Source organism: Lithobates pipiens, unplaced genomic scaffold, assembly GCF_037356315.1.
Source record: "Lithobates pipiens isolate NorthernLeopardFrog02 unplaced genomic scaffold, aLitPip1_a1.2 Scaffold_16, whole genome shotgun sequence".
Taxonomy (NCBI): Eukaryota; Metazoa; Chordata; class Amphibia; order Anura; family Ranidae; genus Lithobates; species Lithobates pipiens.
Genome location: NW_027507748.1, coordinates 299,496,244 through 299,514,301, shown reverse-complemented (window position 1 = coordinate 299,514,301; position 18,058 = coordinate 299,496,244). Strand labels below are relative to the sequence as shown.

The 18,058-nt window shown below is 40.4% G+C and overlaps 1 protein-coding gene across 3 annotated transcripts in view; it reads left to right on the top strand.

Annotated features, from left to right (window-relative positions):
* The window catches only part of TAFA3 (TAFA chemokine like family member 3), a 670,905-nt gene that overhangs the window by 525,911 nt on the left and 126,936 nt on the right, over positions 1-18,058 (top strand). For all 3 annotated transcript variants that reach the window (XM_077481555.1, XM_077481553.1, XM_077481554.1), the window contains exon 4: positions 7,951-8,075. In XM_077481555.1, coding sequence (XP_077337681.1) covers positions 7,951-8,075 — 125 coding nt within the window. The remainder of the gene's footprint in view (positions 1-7,950; positions 8,076-18,058) is intronic.

Here is an 18,058-nt window from a genome sequence, read left to right as displayed (position 1 = left end):
CTTTGGGAGGGGGCTTCGGGGCAAGCTGAACTGCGGAGAGATTAGACTTGAAGGACTTTAGTGCTTATGCTGTGAAATTTGAATGAAGGATTAAATGAAGCAATTTGAGGAATGAATTGTGCCACAGTGCCTGCAGCTAGAGAATCAATGAGGGTTTGTTTTAAAGCTGATTTACTAAAATATGTAAATACTTGACCAACATAGTCACAGACTCACTTTAAGGCCTCTAGAAAAAAAGATGCATCTCTTTAATTTGTTTCTTACAAAGTGTTCAGTTGCTTGAAGAAATGTATATATTATCAGTGACTATGACAAACTAAGTCAAAAAAAGGAAAGGAGGTTAGAGATCATATTAATTGCTACAGAGGTTGTTCCATATTTTAGGACAAGACCTAGCAGAAAAAAACACGCTATGTCCCTTCTACACTTATAGATTTTAAAATTCGGTCCCTATAAGATTTTTTTTTTAATTAAAAAAAAAAGCTCAATTTATAATGTTAATCCACCAAGATACTTATTTAACTATGACATTATTTTCAGCTAAGTTCAATGAGAAATTAACATCACATGACTAAATTATAAATCCTTATTTTTGCGCTAATTTGACCTGAACTCAAAAAAAAAAAAACTGTGCTATGTTGTAGGGAACATTTAGAATTGTTTAAGACTAAGTTTAGTTAAAACAAAAAACAAAAATATTAAAAATATAAACATCATCAGAAGGGACATTATTCACCTTCAATGTAATGTGTTCCTTGTGCTGCTGTGTTTTTGTTTAGTAGAAATCTTCCCCTTCTGATAACACCCCATTGTCATAATTTTCTGGTGTGCCTGACTATCCCCACCCTTTCTGCCCATCTCTTCCATTCATAAAAGCCTTAATTACACAGCTTCTCTGACTGAAACGTGATCTATGAATGGAGAGAGCAGACCGTTCAATTGTTTGCCCCTCTTCCATTCATAGATCAATTTTATTCAAAGAAGCTGTAGTTATGGCCACTATGAATGGGAGAGCTAGGCAGAAAGGGGGGACCTAGTTAGGTACCAGTTCTGTTAACCCCCACCACACTGGAAGATTATGGTGATGGGGTTAAGGGGCATCAGAGGGTGAAGATTTCCACAAAAGACAGCAGCCTAAGTTACGCATGACATTGAAGGTAAGTAATATCCCTTTTGCCAATTTTTTATTGTTTTGTTTTACCTAAATTAAGGCTTTAATTGATTCTTAGCAGTGCTCTCTGCCTACACCTTCATATTTGCAGTGTGAGATCACCTAAGGCACTGCTGCTTCTGACTGTTAGTTCTACAAAGTTTGAAGTGAGATTTAACCGCTTGCCGACAGCCTCATGCAGATATACTGCGGCAGAAGGGCACATACAGGTAACCTAACGTACCTATGCATTGCCCTTTAAGAGGCAGCCTGCGGGCACGTGCACCCGCGGCAGGCTCCGTGAGTAGGCTCGCGGGTCCCGCAGACTCGATGTAGGGATGAGCCGAACACCCCCCTGTTCGGTTCGCACCAGAACCTGCGAACAGACCTAAACTTCGTGTGAACTTTAGAACCCTATTAAAGTCTATGGGACTCGAACGTTCACAATCTAAAGTGCTCATTTTAAAGGGTAATATGCAAGTTACTGTCCTAAAAAGTTTTTGGGGACCTGGGTCCTGCCCCAGAGGACATGGATCAATGCAAAAAAAAGTTTTAAAAACGGCCGTTTTTTCAGGAGCAGTGATTTTAATAATGATTAAAGTGAAACAATAAAAGTGTAATATTCCTTTAAATTTCGTAGCTGGGGGGTATCTATAGTATGCCTGTGAAGGGGCGCATGTTTCCCGTGCTTAGAACTGTCCCTGCACAAAGTGTCATTTGTGCAGGAAAAAAAGTATTTTAAAATCACTTGCGACTAAATTGACGGCTCCCCGTAATACAGAGAACACGCAATGAGTGTTCTCTGTATTAGCCGACAATTCATTCATTCATTGATAAAAAAATTTAAAAAAGCGTGGGGGTTCCCCTAAATTCAATTACCAGGCCCTTCAGGTCTGACATGGATATTAAGGGGAACCCCGTGTCAAATTTAAAAAAAAAATTGACATGGGGGCCCCCTTAAATATCCATACCAGACCCTTCAGGTCTGATATGGATATTAAGGGGAACCCCGCATCAAATTAAAAAAAAAAATGACGTGGGGTCCCCCTAAAAATCCATACCAGACCCTTTATCCGAGCATGCAACCAGGCAGGCCGCAGGAAAAGAGGGGGGGACAAGAGAGCGGCCCCCCTCCCTCCTGAACCGTACCAGGCCACATACCCTCAACATTGGGAGGATGCTTTGGGGGTCTGTGACCCCTCAAAGCACCTTGTCCCCATGTTGATGAGGACAAGGGCCTCATCCTCACAACCCTGGCCAGTGGTTGTGAGGGTCTGCGGGCGGGGGGCTTATCAGAATCTGGAAGCCCCCTTTAACAAGGGGACCCCCAGATCCCGCCCCCCCTTTTTGAAATGGTAAGGGGGTACAAAAGTACCCCTACCATTTCACAAAGAAAGTGTAAAAATGGTTAAATAAGACAAACACACTTTTGAAAAATTCCTTTATTAAAAATAAAAAAAATTTAAAAAAGATTCCAGCGGTGCTAATCCACTCTTGCTATCCAGCGACGGATCTCTGGGGTCCAGCGATGGATGATCATATCCAGCGACGGGGGATCTCTCAGTCCAGCGCTGTCCATACATCCGTCTTCTGTCTCCAGTGCGGAGACACTGCGGAGATCCCAGCGCTGACGTTTCTTATATTAGGAGGGCAGGGCCACCCGTCACCTGACCCCGCCCCTCTGATGCTGGAGAGGGAAGCCAGGGGTTCCCCAGTGACGTGTGGGTGACCCCGCCCCCTCTGATGTAACGCAGGTTTCTGTTACATCAGAGGGGGCGGGGTCACCCATACGTCACTGGGGAACCCCTGGCTCCCTTCACCAGCGTCAGAGGGGGCGGGGTCAGGTGGCCCCGCCCTCCTAATATAAGAAACGTCAGCGCTGGGATCCCCGCAGTGTCTCTGCACTGGAGACAGAAGACGGATGTATGGACAGCGCTGGACTGAGAGATCCCCCGTCGCTGTATATGATCATTCATTGCTGGACCCCGGAGATTCGTCGCTGGATAGCAAGAGTGGATTAGCACCGCTGGAATCTTTTTTTTATTTTTAATAAAGGAATTTTTCAAAAGTGTGTATGTCTTATTTAACCATTTTTACACTTTCTTTGTGAAATGGCAGGGGTACTTTTGTACCCCCTTACCATTTCAAACAGGGGGGCAGGGATCTGGGGGTCCCCTTGTTAAAGGGGGCTTCCAGATTCTGATAAGCCACCCGCCCGCAGACCCTCACAACCACTGGCCAGGGTTGTGAGGATGAGGCCCTTGTCCTCATCAACATGGGGACAAGGTGCTTTGAGGGGTCACAGACCCCCAAAGCATCCTCCCAATGTTGAGGGTATGTGGCCTGGTACGGTTCAGGAGGGAAGGGGGGGCGCTCTCTCGTCCCCCCCTCTTTTCTTTGTTACTGAACTCTGCTCCCTGTGACCGGGAGCAGAATTCAGGGATGTGTCACACATAGCCACGCCCCCCACAGTTAGAATCACTCCCCAGGACACACTTAACCCCAAACTGCCCCCTAGTGGTTAACCCCTTCACTGCCAGCGTAATTTACACAGGAATCAGTGCATTTGTGTAGCACTGATTACTGTATAAAGAACAAAAGGATCCCAAAAATGTGTCCGCCATAATGTCGCAGTCATGATAAAAATTTCTGATCGCCGCCATTACTAGTAAAAAATAAATATTAATAAAAATGCCATAAAACGTTCCCCTATTTTGTAAACACTATAACTTTTGCGCAAACCAATCAATAAATGCTTATTGTGATTTTTTATACCAAAAATATGTAGAAGAATATGTATTGGCCTAAACTGAGGAAAAAAATAATAATATATTTTTGGGGGATATTTATTATAGCAAAATGTAAAAAATAATGCGTTTGTTCAAAATTGTTGCTCTTTTTTTGTTTATAGCGCAAAAAATAAAAACCGCAGGGGTGAACAAATACAACCAAAGAAAGCTCTGTTTGTGGGAAAAAAAGGACATCAATTTTGTTTGGGAGCCACGTTGCACGACCACGCAATTGTCAGTTAAAGCGAAGCAGTGCCTAATTGCAAAAAGTGCTCTGGTCTTGGCCAACAAAATGGTCCAGGGCTTAAGTGGTTAATGATGTCACTACTGTTTGCTGGACAAAAAACTGCACTGCTTGCATCTTTTTGCATATTTATTTCATTGTATGGAGCTGTGCTCTGTGAACCTGAGTCTTAAATATTACCCAATCAGGCCAGCCAGTGGCAGCTCTGACACAAGAAAGCAAAGCCCTGCATCTCTACCAAGATAGTCCCAGAGAGGCACAGTGCAGATTAATGCATGATAATGCAATAATGGGATAATGATCAGCTACCAACAGTTCTCAGACAATACTGGCACTAGTCTTTGTGTTTTTCTTCTGTTTTTGGGCACAGCTTCTAAAGTTCAGGTCCTTCAGGTCCTGAGCGATTTAAGCTGTTCAGCATTGGCTTTCACTTGTTTGTGTTTTGTGTAATGTGTTTTTTTTTTGCTATGTGTACCACATTCATTGTCTGCATGGGATGTATGTACAAATATTAATAATGGCCTCATTAAAAAAAAAAAAAAAAAAGATTTATTGTAATTTAATGTTTCTACTCTTGCTACTATATGGCATGCTAGTGTCTTTTCATGTTCACTTAGCACCACAAATAATACTGCACTGCAGCATAAGGACATCTGAATGCTACTAGATGAAATAAACGTACAGCGGTATATTCATATACACATGTACAAACGCCTTAATTAAATCTAGCTAGCCCAGAGGAAATAATTACAGTGCATTAAAGGTATTATGACATCACGTTTTTTTCAGTAAGTAGAACAAGGCAAAGCAATGTGAAAATGCTTTTTATGTTTCATTATATATGCAGTACCTATTACTGATCCATCTATGTAACAGATCCTTTTCCTGAAGCTAGTTCATATGCATAATTAACATCCATGTGCTCATTAACACTCCACATAGCAATATATCAATCCTTTTTACACGCACACCCACCATTATTTACACTGTAAACATCACTGTAAATCAAGAGCAGCATTAAATATTTTTTTTTCTTGAACTGAAAGGGATAAAACAAAGTGTAAAAATTAGGTACCAACTTGCAGTTGATAATTTGTGGATGTTATCTATGATCACTATCAAATGTATTTAGCAAGGAAAGAAAGAAAAGAACAATAAGGATGTGAAAAGCTGTAAATCAGAGCAATCAATCATAAATGTGGTCTTATATTGGCTGGTTATAATTAAGTAAATCTGGTGGGTTGCTATTTGTTACTGACTTTGCACATCATTTTCGATCAGTGCATTTCCATGCAGAATAAGCTAGTTTGTTTTCTGAGTTTTCATTGGGTTGTGTGCAGTTTAAAATTAGAGTGGTTATACACCAATAAATCTCTCTACATGAACAAAGGGCAGCAAGGGTTGACCTAAAGGGTTGGCCGCAAAGACTTTCTCAGAGAAAGTGTGGTCCATCACTGGAATCTGGGATGTATACTCCTACTCCTACACTTGCCACCGGGTTGGGTCCTAATTGAGATACAAAAGATAAAATAAAATACAGGAACATGGGCTAGAAACTCTACTATCTGCCCAAAAAACAAATAAATCAATGAATGAATTAATTAATTAAGAGATTTTTTATTAAAGAAGATAAAAGTGCTTGCGATAATGCACGCTTTGCTCTATACTTATTTTCCTTTTTTGTTGTGCTTTTTCCACTTTATTTCCACCTGGTGATTCTGCCAATAACACACTTCCTGTTGAAAATGCTCACTCACTGTACTGTATCTATGAAGGAACAGCACTGTCACTTTAGACTGTTCACAAGGTTTAGGAGTGTGTCTATGGGAATGTTTGACCATTTTTCCAGAAGCACATTTGTGAGGTCAGGCACTGATTAGGACAAGAAGGCCTGGCTCACAGTCTCCGCTCTTATTCGCTCATCCGTGTCTTTATGGAACTTGCTTCGTGCACTGGTCCAAATCATGTGGTGGAGGGGGGAATTATGGTGAATTATTCCAGTGAAGGCGTCAGCATACTAAGATATTTTGGACAATTTCATGCTCCTAACTTTGTGGAAACAGTTTGGAGATGGCCCCTTCCTGTTCCAACATGACTTTGCACCAGTGCACAAAGCAAGGTCCATAAAGACATGGATTAGCGCGTTTGAGGTGAAACTTGACTGGCCTGCATGGAGTCCTGACCTCAACCCAATAGAACATCTTTGGGATGGATTAGAGTGGAGACTGCGAGCCAGGCCTTCTCATCCGCATCAATGCCTAACCTCACAAAAGTGCTTCTGGAAGAATGGTCAATCATTCCCATAGACATACTCCTAAACCTTGTGGACAGCCTTCCCAGAAGAGTTGAAGCTGTTATAGCTGCAAAGGGTGGGCCAACTTAATATTGAACCCTACGGACTAAGACTGGGGTGCTATTAAAGTTCATGTGCACGTGTAAAGGCAGGTGTCACAATACTTCTGGTAATATAGTGTATGTAGCGGCTGACACAGATGAAGTCCATTCAAAAAGGTTTTTATTCTGCAGTAGAACTTTCAAATAACACAGTCTCTTAGGGAACAGAGGGCACGGGTGAAGAACTCAGACACCTTGAACTGCAGGTCTAGCAAGGTCTCCACCTCTACCAAAATATCCACCCAGAGAGTAGCCACTCACAGCTTCCAAGCTGAACAGATCTCTAGTCAGAGATCATGGCAGTCAGCACGTTGACTCAAACTTCAACAAACATCTAAGGGCAAACAGGAACCTTTTTCCTCTGTACCTGGGACGTTTCCTGTCTCCTTTATGGTACTGTAAAAGTGTGAATTTGTCAATGTCCTTCTCAACTCAGTAACCAGGCATTCTCAGGATGCCACTTGCCAACCCTCCTCTGAAGAGTCCTCCCCCAGTCACTTCCACGAGTTGCAGTGTCCCTCCAAGCCGAGAGCACACCTGGACACTTTGAATCCTCCCTCAGTTACTGCGCATCGGACCAGCAGGTTCCGAGACTCGGGAACGAACGGATCCCTACCCCAGACCATGCAGGTCTATCAGGAGCCACTGACAGGAACATGTTGTGGGGTGTCGAACACCCTGTGGCCGGGACCCCTCACGGGGCTACCCCGGTTCTGGAACCAGACTAGACCACACGGGTCTCTCAAACAACTCCAGGGCCCCTCACACGTGACCTACACCCCTTTAAGTACCCCTTCCCAGACTTCTCAGCGGGCCCTGGCACTCCCACTGATTGGCTCAGAGAAGGCGGATACCCAAACATCCAACCAGACTTGGTTCTAGCCTGTCATGTGCACCTCACCGTCCACATGACCAGGCAGAACTTCCAAACACAGCCTGGCCAGACTGGTGTTAAGGCCCATCTACACAATTAACCCTCAGAACCTTTACTGTTCTGAGGCCAAAAACTAAATTTACAGGCGTGTGACATTTGATCCCAGATGTCATCCACTACATGTATGTGGTGGCTGCATTAAAGTTTTATTTATACAAGTGTCACCTTCTAAAGAACGATCCATGGTGGATTTCAGAGGGTGTTTGATAGGTGGTGAGGAGGGCTTATGTTGACTTCTCACTACTTATTTTAACTCCTAAAAACCCTCACCACCCCATTCAGTACTGCCATTTAACCAAAAACCATTATAGTTTGCCATTACGAAAAATAAATAAAAATCCCAATACCTAAACCATGCCTGACATAAGCTGTAGCAGATTTTACATACCACATTTACTTCTATGTTTCACTGATCATTGCCTTGTGTTATGTTTTTTAGCTTCTATAGTTATCCAGAAATGGTGGTGTCAGATGCAGCCTTGTTTAGAAGGAGAAGACTGCAAAGTTCTACCAGACTTGACAGGTTGGAGTTGTAGTAGTGGGAACAAAGTCAAAACAACAAAGGTAAGGCTAAAAAAGAACAAACAAATGTAGATTATTTATTTGTCACATTGGAATGGTTAGGGTGATTGAAGCTGTATCGATGAGCTTGCTAATCCACTGTGTTGTCCCATTTGAATGACAAGGTGGTACTCTTAAAAAAAAAAGTGCTTAAACTGTTGGTATGCCGTAAACTTATAGCCTGCAGCTTTGTGACTTTCACATGAATACTAAATGATATTTGGAGTCTCATCCATAGCAGAGACCTTCAGCTGTGTTTAGATGGACTGTTTTTTCAGGGGGTTAAAATTAAACAATAAGGCTGTTGCAGCTTGACTGATCTCCAGTAAGGTTAAGACTTCATCCAACTCCCAGCTGACCTGTGGATGTTAAAGAGCAGACAGCATAATGGGAGCTTGTTCGGAGATTTAGTAACAGTGAAGGGCCTGAAGCAGAGAAAGAAATAGTATGAGTTGAAGCTGGGATTGGTATAGGAGACTGGGATCAGTGCTAATAGTTCGGGAGCCAGGAATGATTGTTCCAGCCTTCAAAAGTAGCTTGGTGTCAGTACGATATGATGTTGATATGCTCAAGGCATGATATATTTAATTGTTTAAAAAAATATATGTTTTTGAAGTTTGATTATTCAGAAAGATATTAAGAATTGAATGGGGTAATATTGTGCTTTCAAAAGAAGTACGTGGTTGGACAAACTGTATAGATAAACAACAAAGTAAAGACAGACATGTACGTTAATAGTAGCTCACAAAAGTGAGTACACCCTCACATTTTTGTAAATATTTTATTATATCTTTTCATGTGACAACACTGAATACATTACATTTTTCTACAACATAAAGTAGTGAGTGTACACCTTGTATAACAGTGTAAATTTAAAATAACTCGACACACAGCCATTAATGTCTAAACTGCTAGCAACAAAAGTGAGTACACCCCCAAGTGAAAATGTGGTCAGACCATTTTTGCACTTTTTCCTTTGATTTTTGATTTTTCACTTATAGCTTTCAGAATTTGTAACCCCCCCAACTATATATTTTCTGAAAGCACGTGATCATTAGCATAAAAAGAAGGTGCTAATAATTTTTTTAGATGCAGCGGTATTTGTGCAAATATTTATCAAACAATATATTTGCAAAAAATAAACTAAAACCATTATTAGCAGGTAAAAACATAGAAAATTTGACAAAAGTCCTGCTAAATCCCTACTATGGAGTTAATAAATAACAAAAAGTTTTCATTTTTACATTGCGCCTTTTTGAAAAATGGTGAAAATCGAGCGCACGCATAAATGTAAATATCCAAATTTCTCAAAAAATCTGAAGGTTTTCATTTTCCCCTTACAGCTTTCAGAATTTGTGAAAGACCCCCAAAAACATATATTTTCTGAAAGCATATGACCTCTAGAATAAAATGAAGGTGCTACAATTTTTTTAAACCCCACGGTATTTGCGCAAATGTTTATCAAACCAATATAGTCGCAAAAAATACACTAAAACGATTGTTAGTAGATAAAATACAGCAAATTTTACAAAATTCCTCCTAAATCCTCACTAAATCTAAAAATTTAACCTGTATGGAGTTAATAAATAACAAAAAGTTGTAATTTTTACATTACACCTTTTTGCAAAATGGTAAAAATGGAATGCACACAAAAATGTAAATATCCAAATTTCTCAAAAAATTGGAAGGTTTTCATTTTTCTCTTACAGCTTTCAGAATTTATTAAAGACCACCAAAAGCATATATTTACTAAAAGCATATGACCTCTAGAATAAAAAGAAGGTGCTACTATTTTTTTAAACCCATTTGCACAATGTTTATCAAACTATTATAGTTGCGAAAAAGTACACTAAAATGATTGTTAGCAGATAAAAATACAGCTAATTTTACAAAATTCCTCCTAAATCCTTGCTAAATATAAAAGCTTAACCTGTATGTAGTTAAATAACTAATATTTGTACATTTTTAATTGCACCTTTTTGCAAAATGCTGAAAATCATATGTACCCAAAAATTTCTCTAGAAATTTGGAAGTTTTAATTTTTCACTTACAGCTTTCACAATTTGAAAAGACCCCTTAAACTAGACATTTTCTAAAAGCAGTGGAAACAGTGGAAACCTCACTAAACCAAATAAAAATAAAGTGAAAAAGAAGCCACTAAAAGTGAGATACACGCAAAAATAGGGCAAAACAAAATGTAGCAGCATTGAGTGAAAGAGAGAGATGAACTCCCAATATATACTAAACAAAATAAGTGAATACAAAGAATTAAATATTGATACTAAATCAATCCATACATTGAATAAAGGATGTTTAATAAATGAATGTGAAAAATCCATATAAATATAGCGTGTCCAAACAGAAAGTGTCCAAATAAGAATCACCATCTAAAATGCAAACACTATGTGAAAATAAGACGACAGTGAAAAGTATATCCGCAAAAAATATTCAGTGAATAATCCATCACTGATCCAAGGTGCGACAACTGGTGAAGTGCACGCTACCAGCTAACAAGCTAGGTCAGCTTGTAACTTGCAACCCGAACAGGGCCTCTATTGCAGTGGAGGCTGGAAATCTCCAATCTCGAAACCGAGAGGCGATCAGATTTTGTGCCTTCCTTGGCATGGAGACGTCTCCTCCATGATAGCAGGCAGGGGATCCTCTCCCACACCACTGTCACATTTTAAAAACAGCACAGCTGTTCAGGGCTCCTCCTGTATAGCCTTGTCATTCATTCACATACATTTTTAGGTGCAGCATGTGGGATAATGCAAGAAGGTTTAGAAGCAGTGAAAAGCTTACTGCAGGGCAAGACACAATATATGATAAAGCTGGGGACTGTGTATGAAACTAGGATCAGTGCAAATTGTTGGGAAGACACCAAAGGCTGCTCAGACCCTTCAAATACAATTGAGTGGGTGTGGTAACTGTACCTCCTAAATAAATTAAGAAAGTTGTGGTGCTACAAGAACCCTAGATAACCAGTAACAAGGTGTTTGGGTAGTGGGAATGAACTTTTCACTGAGCTATTTACTGTATTTAAAAAACTGAAACCTGTAAATAAAGAAAATGAATCCCAAGTAAGGGTTAAAAAATGACCAAAATGTGGAGATATTTTGTTATAGTTCTTCACAGAGCCGTCTTTAAGGTAGGACAAAAGGGGCAGCTGTCCTGGGCCCCATCATTGTTGTGGGTTTAAAAGCAGCTGCCTCATACTTGCCAACTATCCCAGTTTAAATTCCCTTGTCCCTTGAAATTGCAGTCCCGTGCTGTGTCACGATATCTCAGTGTGAAGTTATGTTACTAATGCTGCCCAGTCCTGCCCTATTGCCATGTACAGATGACTCACATGCAGACTCTGTGTTTACATGTAAATATCCTGCATTGATATGTATATAGAGGCAGCAGTAAAAATATGTAAATAGCCGTGTACCAGTGGCATTAATATGTAAATAGAGGCAGCATTCACATGTATATAATGCCCCCGACATCATATCCACCATCACTTCTGCTGAATTCTGCCCACTGGTTAGGTAAAGGGGCACTTGAAAGTCCTGCCTACAACTGTGCTTATTAAGCCTAACATCAGCCTATTCTGCAAAAGGTAAGCAAATTGGAGGTATAACCCTTTTTTTAAAATAACAGGGTGCCACATCACTGTGAATTTTGGTGGATGTGAATAAGCACACCTCAGCAGATGTGTGAGGGTGTCATTAACAAATAATGCCACTGTTGTGTATCTGCTAAAGGGCAGCACGTTTCTGTGGTGTCAGGAAAGCGATTTTGCATGCGTTCCTGACACAATTAGTTACATTAGTGGTCAGTGTAAATCTTCACATTACATTGGGGCTTGGTGTACAATCCTTTTATTCACACTAGTGGCCAGTGTGAAGGTCCCCCTTACATGGTTGTCAGTGTAAATTCATCATTACATTGGTGATCAGTGTACTTTTCCCTTTACATTGGTAGTAAGTGCTGAATTGACCTTACATTGGTGGTCAGTGTAAATCCCCCTTTACATTGATGGTCAGTGTAAATCCCCCCTAACTTTGGTGGTCAGTGTAGAAGTGTCACCTTACATTGGTGGTCAGTACAAATCTCCTTGACAGTGGTTGTCAGTTTAACTTTCCCCTTACATGGAGGTCCTTGTAAATTCCCCCTTACACTGGTGGTTGGTGTAAATGCTCATATTACATGTTACACGGCTTTAGTGTAGAAATCCCTCTTTATATCGGTGGGTGGCAAAAAAATCTCTGTTACATGGTGGTCAGTGCAAATTCCCCCTCTTATTGGTGGTCAGTGTAAATCCCCCCTCACATTGGTATCAGTGTAGAATCCCCCACTATATACTTGCCAAAGATTTCCAGCTTTGCTCTGCATGATTTAGAATTTTCCACAGTGTACTGCCTCTTAACTAATCCCATCCCCCCACCACTGACACATATCCCAGCATTGCCACTGAATTCACATCCCTCCCCAGCATTGCCACTGATCCCAGGAGTCCTAGGATCCCTAGGTGTTTAAAGTTTGTTGATGGGTTCCCTCACCAGTTTATGGCATGCAGGCAGTGAGGAGATGATGTTCTGTAACCTTTAGCAACCAATCAGTGAGCAGTAATGATGTGCCCTAGCCTCTTGCAACCAATCATTGAGTGTTAAGGATATGCAGCAACCTCTAGCAACCAATCAGTGAGCAGTAATAATGTCCAGTAACCTCAAGCAATCAATTAGTGAGTGGTAAGGATGTACAGTAACCTCTATCAACCAATCAGTGAGCAGTATTGATGTACAGTAATCTCTAGCAACCAATCAACAAGCAGACATCATGTTCTGTAACCTCTAGCAAATAATCAGTGAGCCATAATGTGTGCTGTAACCTCTAGCAGCCAGTCAAGCAGTAATGATACACTGTAACCTTTGCCAACCAATCACAATTGCTGCCTGATCTGATTCAGTAAACTGACTTTGAGTCTAGCTGTTATTTATTGTATGTCTCAGAGCAGGTGGAGACCAACATTATATGGAAGGGGTGGCCCAAGAAAATGTTTGCCCAGGGTCCAATCACTATTAAAGATGGCCCTGGATCTTCAGCCTGGGAACAATTATGCTCTGCTGGCCCAGAATCTGTACCTACTGTAGTCTTACTAGTCCCACTGGCGAACAATATCTGTCTGCATGTCTCTGCTTTATGTTGGGATAAGCAAACCGAGGAGTTCATGGGAGGTCCAGTTAAAAATATCATTCAACAGTGTGAATGTGCTTTCATATGGCTTAAAGGTCAGTACTTAAAAATATACAAATCCTTTGAATAACATACTTGAGGCATACCTTTAAGCTGCAAATGAAGTTGCAGAACAGTGACTTCTATTTCCTCACCATCAGGTTGCATAAGGATCTGGTTTAAATTTTAGGTGGAACCCCAGAGCATTTTTAAAAGGACAGTACACATTATAAGAATGGAAAAAACAGCACAGTTCCCCCTTAATTTTAAATCTAGACACCGGTACCCAGGCATGAAGCAAAGCAAAGCTTTCCGGCTTGCACTGCTTCTTGTCCCAGTATTGAGGTAAAAGGGTTGCATTAGTACTCTTTATTACTCATTACCCAAAAAAGTAAAAAGTAAACTAACACTCAGACTCCATGTCCTCTGGTGTAAATCCATCATCAATCACATTGTCCTGCAATGTGAATCCATCACAATCACCACAAACTGCTGCCTGAATATGTTTCTCTGGCCAGTGATGCTTCTCCATCACATGCAAATCACAAACGATAGAATCTTCAGTGCTGCAGTAAACACAATGTTGGTTGATGTTATTGTCCCAAAAATGGCAATGGCTACATTTAGTCAATGACATCACCTAGGGTCACTATCTGTTTGCTTGCAATCTAGTAGCCAGGGATTCGGGTGGGTGAACTGGCTAGTTATGGCCAGTTTGTTTGGTGGTTTGCAGAACTGCAAACAGGCTGGGCTCAGATGAAACTCATATTCAACTTGAATCCTCATACCTTGTTATATGGCAATGTCTCTATACATCCATACATTGTTTTCGTTATTCTGTGTCTTAATATAATATGCAAATGTGGATTTGATTGTGGTGATTGCTAGCTATGGAATGTCCAATATGCTTGTCAAAACAAAACAATCATTGTATATGGGTAGTGAAAGTTAGTAACAAATATTTCTGATTGGCTAGTATATTCAAATATTAAAATGTCATAGAGTAGTATACGTTTTATGTAGAAGGCTATGTTGTATGGAGACCTGCAAAGGAGTTGAATCTGAATGGTCAAATACTATATTTTTAGTTGTATTATGAATCATACTGTAAATCAGCGCAAAAATACTATCAATGTGGTGCTTGGAAGGATACTAAACAAAACTCTGCTTATACAGTATATGAGCAAAGAAGATTAGATAGGCTGTAGTTCCCCTTTACTTGACTCCTTTAAGGCTGGGTTCACATGATCTTCTCATGCGGCATGCGGTCACAGCAGGGGTCCAGTGTGTCCCTGTTCACCATTTCAGGCCCAATTTGAGCCCGAATTTTAGGCTGAATTCGGACCTGAAACGGACCAAAAGACACATATCTCCACAGAGAAATCAAAATCTCCTGCTATTGCGAATTGGATGTAGGATACCCACATCCAATTCACAACAGTGTGAAGCCAGCCTATAGTTTTGCCAAAATGCTATAATGAGGGAAAATGAACAACTAATCAAAATGCAACCCAGATCATTCTAATATGTATGTGCTTGCAACTAGTCATTCTAGATTACATTGTATGTGCTAAAATGTATTATAATTATAAGAAAATTTTATTCATTTCCTGCCATACATTAAATCCACTCTTGTTTATTTTAAATATATTTCTTTATAAAACTTTTCTGAACGTTCTTGCTTTCTAGAAGCATCAAAACAAAAGGTATGCAAAGTCTTATGCCACATACACATGACCGGTTTTCCATTCAGAATAAACTCTGATGGTCTTTCCGACGGAGTTCCGCTGAAACGGATTTGCCTACACACGGTCACACCAAAGTCCGTTCGTTTAGAACACGGTGACGTACAACACGTACGACGGGACTAACAAAATGAAGTTCAATAGCCAGTAGCCAATAGCTGCCCTTGCGTTGTTTTTGGTCTGTCGGAATAGAATACAGAGGAACGGTTTTCCCGATAGGAATTGATTCTGTTGGAAAGATTTAAAACATGTTCTATTTTTAGGTCCGTCAGAATTTTTGAAAAAAAAAAATCGGATATCTGATGAAATGATTCCATCGGACCCTTTCTGCTGGAAAGTCTGGTCGCGTGTACATGGCATTACAGTTGGATTTCTTTAGAAAGCATCCTGGCCCGAGTAGTAAAGCCTGTTCTCTTCCAGCATGCTGCAAAGAAGGACCCTTGATCGCTTCAGGGAATCAGTAGTCTCCCTGCAATGGTCCTTGTTAAATCAGAGCCAGTCATCATGGAGCATTAGATGATTACAACAAGGGTGTTTGTCTGATCTCTGTTTTGATTATGGAATGTGTTTAACTGATTAAAACCAAAACCATATTTGGGCTTTAAAATTATGCTTGATCATCGAAACCTCATCATTTCTAATACTGGGAGAAAGAAAAAAAACATCAAACATAAGACTTCCTTTAGATTTACTGACAACTATGAGAGGGTCTACCTAAATAATCTTATACCACTAAATAAACTTGTATAAAAGTATCATTTTTATGGCACTTGTTATAATCATTTTCAATATTAATATTTAATATAAATAATCTTATATAACAAATACCATATTTTTCCTAATAGAATACTTAACATTTTAGCATGGTTTAACATTGATTCCATATCTGCAGTTTCTTTTATTCAACTTCCTGTCTACATGCAAAACTGCCCAGCTTTTCACCAGGGCATGTTTGCTGAGAGAGACAACAGTCGACCAGGCCTTTGCAATGTGTGTTGGCATTGCAGGTTGTAGTCTGCATTGGGAAAGTGTGTTTTAGGTTTGTGATTACACAGGAGAGCAATTAGGGGACAGGAAGTGCTGGCACAGGGATCTTCAAGGCATGCTCATGACTATTTTTTTTTTGAACGCTACAGGTTCATAAAATAATTAGAATGATATTTTAAATTATTTTAACATGATAAATCTATAATAACATATTGCTGATTGAGTTTACATATACTTCAAAGTTTGTAGGCTGTCTTGTTAAGCTACAAGTCTCCAAAGACAGAGCAGATATGTTTTACACTGATTTGGTAAAAAATAAATATGAGTATTAATATTTATGTTGCTGCTGCTCCCAATTTAGGAAAAGTATTCAGATATATAGGTTAGAATAAGCTGAAACAGAAATTATGTTTTTTTCTTTTCATGCAAAGCCTTGGAAACTGCAAGTTAAAAAAATGTGCATTCATGTAAACTTACAAATCTGTGCTACCTTATGCCAGATATACAGTATACAAATAGTGGGATTTGATGAAGGGATGCTACAATTTGGGGAGTGATGGAATTATCTTCTCACGGGAAGTTTATTTCAGCAACTATTTTATTCTTTGCCATTAACTGAGTAATAGGACAGCTCTCTTCCTCTCAAATCCTACCCTCTTCTGCTCTTTTATCAGCTTCTGTTCCACGGCTATTACCCTTTTGTATAACTTGACCCTCCCTCCTAGATAGTAAGCTCTAACGAGCAGGGCTCTCTGATTCCCCCTGTATTTAATTGTATTGAATTGTAATTGTACTGTCCTAATGTTGTAAAGCACTGTGTAAATTGTCGGTGCTATATAAATCCTGTATAATAATAATAATTTAAAAAAAAAAAGAAGCTTTCAACAAATGAGAAGGGGAGACACAGAACAGACTAGGAGGAGCCAAAATATTATATGCAGTAATGGCTGACTAAAGAGCTATTCTTGGTGAGTTGCTTTTCAAAGGGCGTCTGACAGGAGGTGAGGGGGCGTTGTGTCACCTTCTTGCCACCTGTTCTAACCTGTAAAAGCCCACACCACCATGGCACAACTGCATGTAATGCAGGTGGCTGCGGGGCAGTTTGCAGAGCAGTCCTATTTACTTGAATGGGTCACATTTGGTGGACAGTATTTTTGCCACTGCAGTTGCTGTATGTGTTTATCCCTGTATGGCTGCCTTTGTAGCTTAGGGGGAGCTTTTGGTAATGGGAAAATGCGGCTCAACCATGCATTGTTACCAACCTCCAATCACTTGTGTAAAATAGGAAATAAAGAGGGAATCCCAGCTTCTGCATTGTGCTGAACAGCAGCCAGAAGACCTAGAAAAGCCACAAGACACAAAAGGGTGGATTTACTAAAGGGAAAAAGAGTGTGCAATTTGCAAAGTGCAAATCTTGATAATGAGTTGCCCCACCTTTTGCAGCTACAACAGCTTCAACTCTTCTGGGAAGGCTGTCCACCAGGTTTAGGAGTGTGCCTATGGGAGTGTTTGACCATTCTCCCAGAAGCACATTTGTGAGGCCAGACACTCATGCTGGACAAGAAGGCCTGGCTTGCAGTCTCTTCTCTAATTCATCCCAAAGGTGTTCTATCAGTGCAGTTCCTCCACCCCAAACTCGCTCATCCATGTCTTTATGGACCTTGCTTTGTGCACTAGTCCAAATCATTTGGTGAAGGGGGGATTATGGCATGGGGGTTGTTTTTCAGGTGGAGGAGGGATTATGGTGTGGGGGTTGTTTTTCAGGGGTTGGGCTTGGAAATTTTAGTTTCAGTGAAGGGAACTCTTAAGGCATCAGCATACCAAGACATTTTGGACAATTTCATGCTGCCAACTTTGTGGGAGCAATTCGGGGATGGCCCCTTTCTAGTTCAAACATGACTGTGCACAAGTGCTCATCAAGGTCCATAAAGACATTCCACAAATGTGCTTCTGGAAAAATGGTCAAACATTCCCATAGACACACTCCCAAACCTTGTGGACAGCCTTCCAAGAAGAGTTGAAGCTGTTATAGCT